The 15,333-nt window shown below is 40.9% G+C and overlaps 1 protein-coding gene across 2 annotated transcripts in view; it reads left to right on the forward strand.

Moving 5' to 3' along the window:
- Window positions 1–15,333, forward strand: part of RPN2 (ribophorin II) — a 60,164-nt gene that overhangs the window by 14,114 nt on the left and 30,717 nt on the right. For both annotated transcript variants that reach the window (XM_078444087.2, XM_078444088.2), the window contains exons 3-8: window positions 2,286–2,381; window positions 2,925–3,100; window positions 8,266–8,341; window positions 9,331–9,465; window positions 11,930–12,106; window positions 13,667–13,785. In XM_078444087.2, coding sequence (XP_078300213.1) covers window positions 2,286–2,381; window positions 2,925–3,100; window positions 8,266–8,341; window positions 9,331–9,465; window positions 11,930–12,106; window positions 13,667–13,785 — 779 coding nt within the window. The remainder of the gene's footprint in view (window positions 1–2,285; window positions 2,382–2,924; window positions 3,101–8,265; window positions 8,342–9,330; window positions 9,466–11,929; window positions 12,107–13,666; window positions 13,786–15,333) is intronic.

Consider the following 15,333-nt stretch of genomic DNA (forward strand, 5'->3'; position numbering starts at 1 on the left):
AAAGCCACTGACTGCTGGGACTGTTTACCTTCATTTGCCTGTACAAAGAATTAGGGAATTGGCACAATGCTGGTTTTCCTACAGGACAAATAATTTTTCACTAGAGATGAAAAACCTTGAGAGACAGAGGTTGTATGTAGCTCAAACTATGGAGCCAGGCTGCCTGGGTTTGAATTCCAGCTCCTCCATTAAGAGCTGAGTGACCTTGGACAAGTCACTTTGCCTCTCTGATGACTCAGGTTTCTTGTCTGTAAACTTAAGAGGAGGACCTAATACTTAAGGAGAAATGCACATAAAACACTTAGAACAATGTTGACACATTTTAAGTGCTTAAAAAGTGGTAGCAGTGACCATAATCCTTGGGGGGGGGGGGGGGGGGGTCTTGGATGCTGTTGTTCTATTGTTAAAGCACCAGATGGCGATAAAGTACATGTCTTAAGTTTACCCACATTGTCCTGAAGGATTCCTTGAGTAGATTGTTTTCTTTTTCAGATCCCTAATTTGTGCAGTGTGAAGTATTTCTTTGTGTGTTTTTTTTCTTCTCGAACTTCTGGTTGAAACCCATTTGTTTTGAGACTCTTATTTAACTTCTTTCATAAAATTTAAAAATAGATTTTTGGTTAAAGTAGCACACACACAGGAAAAAATCAGATAATACAGCACAACTGTTAGTGAAAAGCAACAACCCATTACGTGGCCCACCTTGTTCTACACCCTGTCTTACTCCTCAGAAGCACCCACTTTTAACTGGTTTTATTGCCACTTAATTTTGAATAGCTGAATTTTATGTTACCTCCATCAAAATGTTTAGCAATGTAACTATTAGATAGTATTCCTTGTGGTTTGATACAGTGAGAAGAGCATGAGTTTTATTATGTGCCTACTTTGTGGCAGACACTGTGATTGGGGTTCATCCAAGTTTTTGCTCTTCAGTAACTGGTCACTGGGGGAGGTAGTTAGTACAGTGTGGTAAGCACTTTGGGGGAGCATTTGGGAGGGAAGGCCCTGGCCTAACCTGGGATGAATGTCCGTAAATGCTTTCTGGAAGAGGTGACATCTGAACAGAGATGAAGATAAGACCTGGTTGGGCAGACTGGAGGGACAAGGGAAGGGTGCTCCCAGCCGGGTAGTAGCAGGGTCACATACATACCAAGGCGAGATCATAGTGTCTCTGGGTAGCTGCAACACACTGGAGGGTAAGACTTTGGAGTCGGAGGTGGTGTGGTGGTAAAGCTGGCACTGAAAGTGCCAGTCACGGGGGCATTTTATGCCATATCAGAAACTTCGGCTCTTTTTCTCAGGATAATATCAGATAATACAGCACAACTGTTAGTGAAAAGCAACAACCCATTACGTGTCCCACCTTGTTCTACACCCTGTCTTACTCCTCAGAAACACCCACTTTTAACTGGTTTTATTGCTGGAACCACCCGAGGGTTTTGATAGCAGAGTAACATGGTTACATTTGTATTTTGTGAAGACCACCCTTGAAGCAGTCAGTATGCAGAATGAACTGCATGGCTTGAGGCCAGTTAGGAGATGATTAAAACAGACTAGGTGACAAATGGCAAGTACCTGAAATAAGGCAATGAGGGAAGCCAGAGGATGGGGATTGGGTTGGAAAAATGAAAGGAGATAGGGTCACCAGGCTTGTAGGGTAACGGAAAAGTCGAGAATGATTCCTAGGTTTCTGCTTCAGGTAGTAGGGTATGTGGTGGTGCCTGTACATGAGCTGGAAGGTCCAGGTGAAGAAATAGAAGGTTTCAAGCTCCTTTTAGATGTCTTTAACCTGACTTAACTTTGGAGACATCTAAGTGGAGACCCCAGTACAGTTAGAATCGGTGGAGACGTTGCCATTTTGTGGCTTTGTCACCTTCATCAGGTGACTTACCAACTCTAAGCTTTCTTTTCCTGTCAAATGCGAATGGTAATCTCTACCATAGGGTCCTTATGTTCATTAAAAGGAAGAGCATCATAAACACCCAGCACAGGTTATGGCCACAGCAGGTGATCAGTGAAAATGTTTTTTTGTTTCTTTTGTTTTTTGTTTTTTCTTTTTTCTTAGGCTTCAGAAGGACTAGAGTACTTTAGGTTTGTTGCTCTTGATATGAAGTCTACAGTGTTGTGTAATTTCTATGGAAAATACCTGCTTAAAACACAAAATCTTGTATAGTTCATACTTTTAGCCATCACAGATTGCTTAGCATTTTGTCCTCAAAAAACATGTATGCTTTCCCAGTCACTGTGTATATTGCCACTTATCATTGACTTTCCCTCCTATTTAGAAAGCGTGCGCCTTCATTAAGTCAAACCTTGATCCAGGCAATGTGGATTCCCTTTTCTATGCTGCCCGGTCCAGCCAGGCCCTCTCAGGGTGTGAGGTGAGTCCAGCTTCTACGTTTCTATATGCTTTACACTGTAATGTGTATTTTTAAAGGGGGAGGGTCATGTCAGATTAATTTTTTTTTTAACAATAAGAATCCATTAGTGTGGGCGGGAATTCCATTCTTGTGATTTTATTTTTCTTAAGGAAATGGAGTTTATTTTTTTCTCCGAGTTTTCACTTTTCATGGCTTTTCAATAATTTTTCCTATAGTTGCCTCTCTTCTGGGAAGCCTAGATTTTTCTTTCCAACTCCCTTTAACTTTTAAAAATGTTCAGAGTAAAAGAATGTCCCCATGCCAGATTTCTGGAAATCCGTTTCATTGAACATAGGAGAACCATGCAAGTAGACAAGTGACTTGCCAGAATCTTTTTAAGTGTTATGCTGAGTTCCTACAGACATTGAATTCTGGTGTCCCAGCAGTTGAGGAGGGACAACCGTGTGCTAGCCGGGTGGTATGACTTTGGCAGTCTCTCTATGTGTTGTTTGCCACAACTACCAGCACCTGTTCTAAACTCTACGTCTGCCAATCCTTTCTTAGATCTCTATTTCAAATGAGACCAAAGATCTGCTTCTGGCAGCTGTCAGTGAAGACTCATCCGTTACCCAGATCTACCATGCAGTGGCAGCCCTAAGTGGCTTTGGCCTTCCCTTGGCTTCCCAAGAAGCACTCGGTGCCCTTACCGCTCGCCTCAGCAAGGAAGAGACTGTGTTAGCGTAAGTCACCGTGTCGAGCCCTTTTCGGACTTCATTTGTGTCAGAGACTGTCCTGAGAGGGTTCGTCCACTGATTTCGGCAAATATTTTCTGGGCATCTACTATGTGCCATGTGCTCTGCCAGGCGCTGCAGACACGATATTAAATTAAGACAGGGAAGGTCCCTGTCTTGGTGGACTCATCTGGACACCGTGTTCCTCAAGATACTGAGTCAGAATATAAACACACTGCCATATAAAGACAGAATTGCTTCAGGGGCACCTGGGTGGCTCAGTCGGTTAAGCGTCCGACTTCAGTTCAGGTCATGATCTGAGTTTGTGAGTTCAAGCCCCACATCAGACTCTGCGCTGACAGCTCGGAGTCTGGAGCCTGCTTCGGATTCTGTGTCTCCCTCTCTCTCTGTGTCCCTCCCCTACTTGTGCTCGCTCTCTCTCAAAAGTAAATAAATAAACAAACATTAAAAAAATTTTTTAAGTAAAAAATTAAAAAAAAAGAGAATTGCTTTTGAGGTTAGAGGCTGAAGCAGGGGAGGAGATAACCGAGGGAAAGTGAGGCCAATAAGTCACGTGCATCTTTGTTGAGGTTTGGCTGGGGCACAGTGAGCTGTTGGCAGTGGAGGCCCTGCACTGGAGGAGGGCTTATAGGATCCCTTGAACCTGTGACAGACAACATCTGCTGGGAGAAGTGTGTGCTCAGAGGAGAGAGCATTCTAGGAATCAGACTCTACTACTCTGCAAAAGCTTAGGTGAAGGAGAAGCACTTACAGGAAAGGAACTCTGAGCAACTTTCCTGTTTATTATAAATTTAATGTTTTAACAGACTTAAGGATGTTTACTAAACTTTTTTTTTTCATTAGTGAAATGCATTTAAAAATTTTTTTTTCATGTTTATTTTTGAGAGAGACAGAGACAGAGTGCGAACGAGGGAGGGACGGCAGAGAGAGAGGGAGACACAGAATCCGAAGTTGGCTCCGGGCTTTGAGCTGTCAGTATAGAGCCTGACTCGGGACTTGAACTCATGAACTGTGAGATCATGACCTGAGCCAAAGTTGAACGTTTAACCGACTGAGCCACCTAGGTGCCCTGATTAGGGAAATGCATTTTAAAGTTTATTTACTTATTTTTGAGAGAGACAGAGACAACGTGAGCAGGAGAGAAACGGGGGGGGGGGGGGGTGGAGAGAGAGAGAGAGAGAGAGAGAGAGAGAGAGAGAGAGAGAATCCAGAGCAGGCTCTGCCCTGTCAGCACAGAGCCCTGTGTGGAGCTCGAACACACAAAACCATGAGATCATGACCTGAACCGAAAGCAGGGTGCCCAGGATATTTATTAAACTTAAAAGTGATTCTATATGTAGTTTGTTTCTTTAACACTGAAATTCCCCACTTATAACAGTACATGTATTTTTTGTTTTGTATTTGTCCCCCATTCAGTTGCAACCCCTGAAAGGAGGGGGAGCACCTGGCCTCTTGCTATTTGTTTAGCAAGATGTTGGTGACACCAGTTCCCTATTGCAGATAGTTCAGTTGTTTCCCAGATTTTTGGGTTTTTTGTTTGTTTGTTTTTGTGGGGAGGGGGTAAGATCAAAATGTTTTTAAACTTGAAATTTTGTTAAGGGCAGGGCTCACAGTCAGTTGACATTCTCTCTCACTCACACCCTGTTCATTTGCACACGGTCAGTGAGTAATCAATGACTTTGGGGCTACTTTTCCCAGGGCTGACGTCTTGTACACACTTTGTCCAGTGCTTGGCCCTGCAGTCCTTTGCTTTTAGGTCACATTATTTTGATCTCCTCTCATAATCCCTTGGGAGAAATCCCCAGGGATCCCCAGTGAGATCCGTAGTATCAAGTCCAGATATCCCTGTCATCAGTTCCTCAGTCTGATGCCATCTTCTACAGCAAAACTTTCCTTTTCCCTCCAAGCAAAAAAGAAAGTTTCCCTCCTCAAAATCCCAGAACAGGAAAAAATACAAAGAAAGTACATCTATTTTGGAGTCAGTTATACTTGGTTATGTGGTTATACTTTGAACACCAGCTCTGTTCCTTTCTTGCTCTGACTTTGGGTTAGTTACTAACTTCCCTGAGCCGCATCTATAAAATGAGCCCAATAATCCTTACATCATAGAATAAATGTCAGGATTAAATGAGATAATGCATGTGAAGGAGCTCTTGCAGTGCCCAGTTCTTAGCGGGCTTCCACCAAAAGCTCCTTCTCTAGAGCATTTCCTTCTTAGTCTCTTTCTTAGGAAGCTGGTTACTTCCTCGGTTTACTGTAGTTCTTTCTCTTTTAGACTGTAAGCTTCTTTATTTGTGGTGTGCACACAGCATGGTGCATGGGAGGTGCCCAACAAAGAGTTTATAAAGGCTGAAACTGTACTTTGATGTTTCGGTTTTCTTGTGCAGGTAGAAAGAGCACGTGCTTGGGATCGGGGAGAACTATGTTCAAATCCTTAATACTCTTCTACTTAATATCTTTGTGACCAACAGCAGGAGCTTCAACCCCCTTAAACCTCAGTGTTTTCATATGTAAAACGGAGAGAGTGGTATCTGTCTCATAGGGTTATTTTGAAGATCAAACTGGCAGGGTGCCTTATATAACATTACTACTGACTTGCCCTATGTAAGGAAATTGGATCTAAATTAGGACTTGTAAATGGGTCATCTACATTTAAGTGGACTTATTCTAGGATATGAATGTTCATAAACTTGTCTAGAATGGAGAAAAAAAAATTGTAGGTTTGAAGGAACCATCTGAAAAGATGCCATTGTGGTGTCCTATAACCTAATTTCTTTAAATCATTTGCTGTATATTAGCAAGACAAGATCGGCTTTCTTAGTGTTTGAAAAAGTACTTCAGAGGGAAAGAAATTGCTGACTGGGGAATAAGTAATTAAAGCCAGTGACAAAACTTTTCAAAAGCTAAGTGGATTAATTTCAGTCTAAAAACTTCTGAAGTTGTTACCAGCATGACACTCACTCGTTCTAAAGAAGAGAAAAATGATACCTTAATTGAAAAGTTCTTTCTTGGCTGTCTTAGCAACCTTTTCTGGCCTCAGCATTTATCACGGGCAGATGTGGGATTTTATCTTGTTTGGAAATTCAGGTTTCGTTTTCTCTAGTGCTTTTTAACAACAAAGATCCCATGGGAGTCATTGAATACTCTGGGGCTTTCCTGTCCATGGACTATAACTCCCCTATTTTCCAACTTGTCATCTTAATGGAATTAATTTTCCATAGAGGGAATCTAAATTATGATCTCAATGAAAGCAGATAAATTCTCTCTCTACATTCCCCAACACATTGACCTGATTGATAAATGGTGGTTTTACATAAAGACCCAGTCGTGTCTTGGGAAATAGGTGACCATTCTGGAGTTGAGTAGCAGTGGCTTAACCACCAGGGGTCCTCAGCTTCATGCATTCTAGAAAAGCAGCATTTATATTTTCCGGGTTATCTGCACTAAGAGAATAGAATCTAATAAAAAAATCTTATGCGTACGTACCTTTCACATTCTGCCTTGAAAGTTTGTCTTACAGGAATATATTCATGAGTGGATAAAACTACATGAATAAGGCATAAAAACAATGAAGTACTGATAGATGCTACAACATAAGTGAGCCCTGAAAACATGCTAAGGGAAAGTATAAGGAACCAAATACAGGTTACATGTTATCTGATTCCATTTACATGAAATATCCAGAATAGGTAAATCCATAGACAGATGCAGATTGGCGTTTACCAGGGGCTGTGCCCGTTAAGCTGGGAAGCAAGTGCTTAATGGGTACAGGGTTATCTTTTAGACTGATGGGAGGGAATGTTTTGGAACTAGATAGAAGTAGTGATTGTACAACATTGTGAGATACATACTAAATACCACTGAATTGTTCATTTTTCAAATGGTTAGTTTTCTAATGTAAATTTCACTTCAATTTAAAAATATTTAGAGGGGCGCCTGGGTGGCTCAGTTGGTTAAGCGTCCGACTTCGGCTCAGGTCACGATCTCGCGGTCCGTGAATTCGAGCCCCGCGTCAGGCTCTGTGCTGACTGCTCAGAGCCTGGAGCCTGTTTCAGATTCTGTGTCTCCCTCTCTCTCTGACCCTCCCCCGTTCATGCTCTGTCTCTCTCTGTCTCAAAAATAAATAAACGTTAAAAAAAAAAAAATTAAAAAAAATATTTAGAGAGATGAGTAAGGGCTATCTGTTACAGCATTGTATGACTTAGGACAACATAAATGTTTATCAACTGGAGATTGAGTAAATTCTGGTACATCTAAACAGTACGTACTATGTCATGATTAATAAGAATGAAGTACATTTATATGTACTCATGTGGAAAGTTGTATACAACGTATCACTAAACTAAAAATAAGTTGGAGAACGATTATCTTTTAGGAGTAGGTATTATAGGAATTTTAACTTTCTTCTTTAGTAATGTATTGCTTGAAGTTTTGACAAATATGTACTTTTATAATCAGAAATAAATGGTAGGAAAAGAAAATGGGAATACATTCTGGTTTCAGAACTGAATTCCTTTTATCTTATTTAATGCCTGAAGGATTAAGTGACTTTCAGGTCTCCCAGCAGGGTGATGATCGCACAAGTATTGAACATTCAGCATGTGTTTTCTGAAGCCTTCTTGTTTATAACACATTCATCTGGTTTGCTCCAAATTCTACCCAACAATCTGCATATGTAGATTCTATAATATTCTTTGGTCTTAGAGTAAGAAAAGTAGAAAGTTAACAGGCAGCTAAGTTCTGCCTAGCACAGTTTCTTGTACAACATACAGCTTGGTTGAATTCAATTCTGTTCTCCCGAAGAGCGTATCTCTTTTAAAACTAAGTAAGTCTTAGTCTCAGTGTTCTGTGTATGATGACACTAGGAACAAAACATATTTTCAGAGGAGAGTGACCTGTGGTCCCTCTCTTCCCTGTGCCCACGGTACTTATTTCAGGTCATGTTGCCTGGACTGCCTTCTCTTGCTGTTATGATCTTTGTAATATGATGTCCTTTCCCAACTGGATTATGATTAAGTTCCTTAAAGACTGAGACTGTGTTATACTTGTAAAGAACAGGAGAGGGGTATTCTTGAAAGTGTCCCAGTATAGGAAAGAGTGAGTAGATAAACGGAGATTTGCCATTCATTGGGGTTGTACTCTTTATCTTCCAGAACGGTCCAGGCTCTGCAGACAGCATCCCACCTGTCCCAGCAGGCTGACTTGAGGAGCATTGTGGAGGAGATTGAGGTGTGAATTTATTTTGCCAAATGGATTTCGCAGCTCCTGTCTTTGAAACCCTTTAGAAGAGTCTTGCAGAGAGACGTGCATGGTTTATTTTGGCCAGTTACATTTCTTTTCATATCCATGGCACACTTATGTTCTTTGTATCAGAGCAAATGTCCTAGGAAATATTTGTTCAGGTAGGATAGTTACACCATCAATAAGGCAACAGACTACTTTTGCAGCCTTTTGTAGGTATAGGTTCATAGTCCACAGATTTTAGAGCCTAACAAACCTCAAATTCAGATATTTTTTAATGCTACTCATTACTTTGTAATCTCAGGCAAATTTTTAATGTCTGAGCCTCAATTCCTTGTATGGGGTTGTTGGAACAAGTGAGGTTCTCAAGTCCCTAGTACATAATAAGTGCTCAGCAAGTGGTCACTGTGTTTTTATTACTCCATCCTTTCCTTTACCTAGGACCTCCTGCTGCTCAGAGCCTACTCTCATGGACTGCATAGTCAGTGATGACAGGCAGTCCACACAGTGTCATCACTGGGTGCCCCACCCAGTGTGGGCACATTAGCTGCCCCCTCATATTGCCCAGAAGAGGTATATGTCTCTCTTCATCCTTTAGAGCATTGAATAAGAGAAATGCTCTGCTCTGTAGGTTGTATCCAAAAGGATGGCCATGGGATCCGCCTGTGTCACGATGCTTCCTGGGTGCACTGCGGCCTGGCCCGCTGGCCCTCTGCCCAGAGCAGGGCTTAGGCTTGAGTATAGGGGTCAGGGAAGGAACACTCCCAGGGCTGCAGCAGATACTGTTCTCTTCAGGTGCCTGTGTGATATTCTTCACTCTGTGCCTAAGCATCTTAATTGAGCAAGTGCTAAATGTCAGAGGTGTTCTCCAGATTTGGAGTGTGATTTCTCAAAACTGTCTGCTCGGGGCGACAGGTTTGTTCATCTTGCTTCTGTTACCACTTGACTTCCAACATGCGTCCATTTTGTTGTGACAGGATCTTGTTGCTCGCCTGGATGAACTGGGAGGTGTGTATCTCCAGTTTGAAGAAGGACTGGAAACAACAGCATTATTCGTGGCTGCCACTTACAAGCTCATGGACCACGTGGGGACTGAGCCATCCATTAAGGAGGTACCTGATAATTCTCAAGCATGAAAGCCAAAGGGGTTGTTGACTTTATCTGCTAAGAACAGCTTTTTTCAGAGGGGGCTGTTTAGTTAGCCTCGGGACGTAGTCACCCAGTGTCTTGGGTTAGGCATTGAAAATGAGAAACAGAAAGATGTAATGCCTGTCCTCAAGAAACTGGTTGTCAGTGGGATGGACATGTAAACAAATTGTCACGCTTGCGTTATTTTATTTTTTTATTGTTTTTTTTTTTTTCTCACAACACTTAACAGTTTATAAAGCATTTTTATGTGTGGTTCATTTGATCACCATAGGAAATCTGTGAGTAATATGCTCAGTCAGATTTGGTCCCTCTCTAGAGTGGCAACGTGACGTGTGAGGACACACAGATAATAGGTGGGAGAGATGCCTCTAAACCAGGTCTCCCCATGCTACAGGCGCTCTCCTTCCCGTGTGTTATGAAATGGATGTCCAGCTTTCTTGTTCCTGTACTGCAAAACTGCCTCTTCTGCCTCCCACCTCAGCCTCAGCAGTGGCTAAATGGCTAAATCTTAGCTAATGTTTGCCGATTGACATAGTTTTCTGAGAGGCATATGTGTCTACAGACATCTACCAAGAGTTAATTCTTCTTTTTTCTTTGTTTGTTTGTTTTTTTCAAGAGGAACTTGTTAACCTGCAAGAACCTTCAGCGGGAATGTGTGTGGGAAATCTTTTTGAGTTGGACCCTCTTTGTACCCCTTGTTTGTGAGAAGGTTACCAACCCTTAACTACAGGATTTAAAATACAAGATGCTGTTGTTTTCATTTTAGGAGAAGAGATCTGGGTTCCAAGTTAGAACTTTCATTTCTCTTATGCATTTTGAGTTCTGTGCTGAGTTTCTTCAAGTAAATAGTAAATACTTATCTGCGTTGGGTAATTTGAATTAATTTTATATTTTCTCTGGAGGGTATGACCTAATAATTTATTCATGTGTTAGCATTCTTCTGTTGTCTTTTGTTTACCCTAAGTGTAGAAGGTCTGGAGATCCCATACTCTCTTAATTTCTATGACGGGTGAAAGTGCAGGAATGTGGGTCTTATGGTACAAATCATTAAGGAACTCTCCTGTACACAGTACAGTAGATGAATTGGCAATATTCTACATATACAACTTAAACTTTTTCTTGCTTTATTCCCAAGCTTCTATTCACCAGGTATTTGGCTGGAGTAATTTTGCTGTCACTGCTTTTGACATAACCATTCTGGTGAACAGTCCTCCATTTTAACATGTCAACAGCCTAGTGATGGAAAAATGTAATTGGTACAATTAAAGAAAATTATTTCATGTCGACTGTGAATAACACCGTCGGGAACAAGGGAGCTCTTTTGTTAGATTGTAGATTTTAAAAAACAAAACTGATTGAAGTGAAAAATGTTTCCTCTTAAGCACACAGCCTCCAGAATTTTAATAATGCCTTTTAGGTTCCACATTTTTAAAAAACTGCTTTCTCTTTTCTCCTCTAAACAGCCCATTAGTTCTTAATGGAAAGTTATTTTAGTTTCTTTCTAATGTATATGTTGGTTATAAGGTTTGGTCTTACGAATTCAAACTTAGCCCCAGTGTACCGCCCAGAGGGGGTTAGGGAGAGAAGTTGGCTTAGCTCAGAGAGTGAGAAGAATCAGGAAAGAACATATTTTATTCTGGAAGGACTCAGGACAAATAGACTTCCATATAAATTTGGGTCTTGTTTTTTTTTTTTTTTTTCCTCCTGTTACAACTTGTAGGACTTACTTAACCTTCTTTAGCCTCACTTTCCTCATTTGAAAAACGTTGATAATATCGATCTTTTCAGGGTTTTAATCAAGATTTGAGTTCATGCATGTCAAGCACCTGCTACAGTGCATGGCACATATGGTAACCTGGAACATAAGGTTACTGTTGTATGTATTTTGTCATATACTTTTCATATCTCAGTAGTTATCTTGCATTTGTACATTAAGCATTCAATAAAAGGTTGACAAATAAATGTGTCAATTTCAGTTTGAACCAGAAGATGGAAAAAAACAACCAAATCAGGTTTTAATCTTTAAAAAAAAATTTTTTTTTTTAATGTTTATTTATTATTGAGAAACAGAGAGAGAGCATGAACAGGGGAGGGGCAGAGAGAGAGGGAGACACAGAATCCGAAACGGGCTCCAGGCTCTGAGCTGTCAGCACAGAGCCCGATGCGGGGCTCGAACTCACGGACCGTGAGATCGTGACCTGAGCCGAAGTCGGACGCTTAACCGACCAAGCCACCCAGGCACCCCAGGTTTTAATCTTAACATTTGCTTTTCACCTTCTCGGTCAGTTTGGATTAATGGCTGAAAGATCCTCCTTGTGAACACCAAGAAGCAGATAGAGAATGACTTCAGCTAGTGGGGAATGAGGGGTGGCTCTCCCACCTTCCTGCCGGAGGAGGATCTCAAGCTGCATTTCTCTTTTCTTTCAGGATCAGGTCATCCAACTAATGAATGCGATCTTTAGCAAGAAGAACTTTGAGTCACTCTCAGAAGCCTTCAGCGTGGCCTCTGCTGCTGCTGCACTCTCTCAAAATCGCTACCATGTGCCGGTTGTGGTTGTGCCCGAGGGCTCTCCTTCTGACACTCACGAGCAGGCTATCCTTCGGGTATGGCTTCCACGTCCAAACTGTGTCACTCTTCTTGCTGTTTCCAGTGTAAGGCTTTCAGAAACCTAAGGACTGATAGAAACCTGGCCGTAACCACCCCCCCCCCCCCACCCAGGACACACCCATTAAATGTAGAGCAAGGCTCATTTCCCTTAGCCTGAAACTGGGGACATGACCCCTGGGTGCACTAGTCACAGAACCCTTCAACTCCATCCAAAAAAAGCTTCCCCCCCCACCCCTGGAGGATTTTAAACAGTAAGGCTTTCAAGAAATTAAATGCAAGAAAATTGCATTTCAGGGTTTGTAACACCAGGTGTATAGAGAAAGCTTGCTTTATTTTTTTTTTTTAATTAAAACATTTTTTTTCAACATTTATTTATCTTTGAGAGAGAGAGAGAGAGAGAGAATGAGCAGGGGAGGGGCAGAGAGAGATGGAGACACAGAATCCGAAGCAGGCTCCAGGCTCTGAGCTGTCAGCACAGAGCCTGACATGGGGCTTGGACCCATGAACTGTGAGATCACGACCTGAGTGAAGACGACGTTTAACTGACTGAGCCATCCAGGCACCCCGAGAAGGCTTACTTCTAAAAGGCATATTCCAGTACCAGAACTTTCTAACTATGTTATTTAAAGACCACTTTTAAATTTCCCAGTCATTCTGGTGCTTGCAGTTGTTAATGCCAGGTCTCTTCCTCCTGCTGTTGACAGTATGTCTTTCTGCCTCTTCGTAGCACAGCCCTCCCTCTCACTTAGCAGCAAGCATAGACTGCTCATGCTGACTCTCTGAACTTTTATGCTGCCTGAATCTCTGAGTAAATGTACAGATCTTGAATACGCATAGAGTTTTCATCTCAAATGGGGCTTTTGTTGCTGTTGTTTGGAAATCCGTGGTAAGCTAAGATCTTCATAAGAAATTAGCATTTTATTTATGCCTAAACATGGGGGTTCCACACAGGACAGTTGCATCAGTTCTACCCTGGTGTCCTCTCCAGATGCTCTCCTGCGGAAGTGCCCTTTCCTTCAAAACCGCCTCTCCTCTCCCTGCTTACACCCACACCCCCTCAGCAAAGGCTAGTGTGAGAAATAGCCTGATTAACATAGTTCACCATGAGTTGATGAGTTGTGAGTGGGCGGCTAAGAGAACAAAATAGTATTGGTTTTGTCGCTTGATAGGCTTGAGGTTGAGTCTTAGACCAACCACTTAACTGGCCTCAGCTTCTTCATCTGTAAAGTAGAGATGGTGCTGTTTATTTCAGATGATCAATAAAGGGGGGTGTATGTAAAGAGCCTATCCTCACCTGAAGAATGAGATTATTGGACAAGGTCATCTTTAATATCCTCCCTACCTTTAATATTCTATAATCTATCCCATTAGCAATCTCCTTGTGTTTCCTGTGTTTGATTTCTGATAGACCGTAGACCAGAGTCAGTGAAGATGTCCTGCAATGAGGTATTTTTTCCCCTGCAGAGCTGGCTTCCTATGGATAAAGTACCCCAGAAATGAAATTTTGTACTCCTTCAGTCTTTGTTGCTACAGATAATTTTCACATTTATTTCTAGTTGCAGGTCACCAATGTTCTGTCTCAGCCTCTGACTCAGGCCACTGTGAAACTAGAACATGCTAAATCTGTTGCTTCCAGAGCCACTGTCCTCCAGAAGACTTCTTTTACCCCTGTAGGGTAAGTGCTGATTTTATTTTTGCAGGGCACCAATAGACTTGTTTTGTCTGTAGCCAATATAACCCAAATTAATATGGATATTACAAAATGTCCCATGGCTAGGTAAATTTGACTTACTGATATCAAAATCCTACAGTCATAGAAGAAAAGGATTTTTAAAACCAAAAGAGGAGTACCTGGCTGGCTTAGTTGGTAGAGCATGGGAATCTTAATTTTGGGGTTATGAGTTCAAGCCCTATGTTAGGTGTAGACATTACTAAAAAAATAAGTAAATAAACTTAAAGAAAAAAAACCAACTAGAAGAATTGTGCTTTAGTTTTATTGTTTCCTTCCCTATCTATTTCTAGTTGTCTCTGTCTTGTCATTGTGATGTAAGTAGCTGGTTTTAAATTTAATATTTAATTTTTTTTTCTGATGTATGAGTAATACATATTTATTGTAGTAAAAATATGGAAAAACACAAAAAATAAAACAAAAATCGCCCATAATTCTACCATCTAGAGGTAACTACTGTTCACCTTTTGTTGTCTTTTTTGGTCAACCTTTTTTCTATGCAAATAGGTGTGTGTGTGTATATGTATATATATATGTATGTATGTATATACAAAGCCATACATATATGTGTCTGTGTATATATGTGTGTGTGTGTACGTGTTTTTTTAAATATTTTAAATATTTAAATATTTATTTTTGGGAGAGCATAAGCGGGGGAGGGGTAGAGAGAGAGCGGGACAGAGGATCCAAAGCAGGCTCTGTGCTGACAGCAGTGAGCCCCATGTGGGGCTTAAACTTACAAGCTGTGAGATTATGACCTGAGCCAAAATCGGATTCTCAACTGACTGAGCCACCCAAGTGCCCTGCAAATAAATATATTTTTAATTGAATAAGGATTATGTTTTGTCTATAACAATATGTCATGAACATTTCCCCGATAGGATTAAATATTCTTCTTTAGTCTTATTTGTAATGGCTGTATATTGTTAGATAAATTTTAAAAGAATTAAGGATCAATTTTTATAAGAGACTTTGTTAAGTGTTAAATTAGTAAGCTAATGAGATCGGGAATATGCATTTCTTTTTTTCTTTTAAGGAAGCTTTAGGCCCAACGTGGGGCTCTAACTCCCAACCCTGAGATCAAGAGTCATACATATCCTCTATAGATTGGGCCAGCCAGGTGCCCCGAGAATATGCATTTTTTAGACCGTGATAAAAATACACAGGCAATATGTGAAATTAAAAAGCAAAAATTTTTTAGGAATGGTGAGTGCAATGGTAAAAGACATTGGGGATTTTGCTATGTAATTAGAGTTAAGAATTCTCTACCTTTTTCCCCCTTTAAAATAAAAGTTACTGATATTTTTATAAAAGTAAGATATGCCATTTTAAGGAAATTCACAAAACATAGGAAAGTAGAAATAATACATAAAATTACCTACGATTATACTGCTCTGCGTCCAGCTTTTTGAACATTTCTACTCTCTTTCTTTTTTTTAAACATAATAGGTTTCATACTGTAGACTGTTTTGCATTTAATTGTGGAAGTCTACC

This window comes from Panthera onca, chromosome A3, assembly GCF_046562875.1.
Source record: "Panthera onca isolate mPanOnc1 chromosome A3, mPanOnc1 haplotype 2, whole genome shotgun sequence".
NCBI classification, from domain to species: Eukaryota; Metazoa; Chordata; class Mammalia; order Carnivora; family Felidae; genus Panthera; species Panthera onca.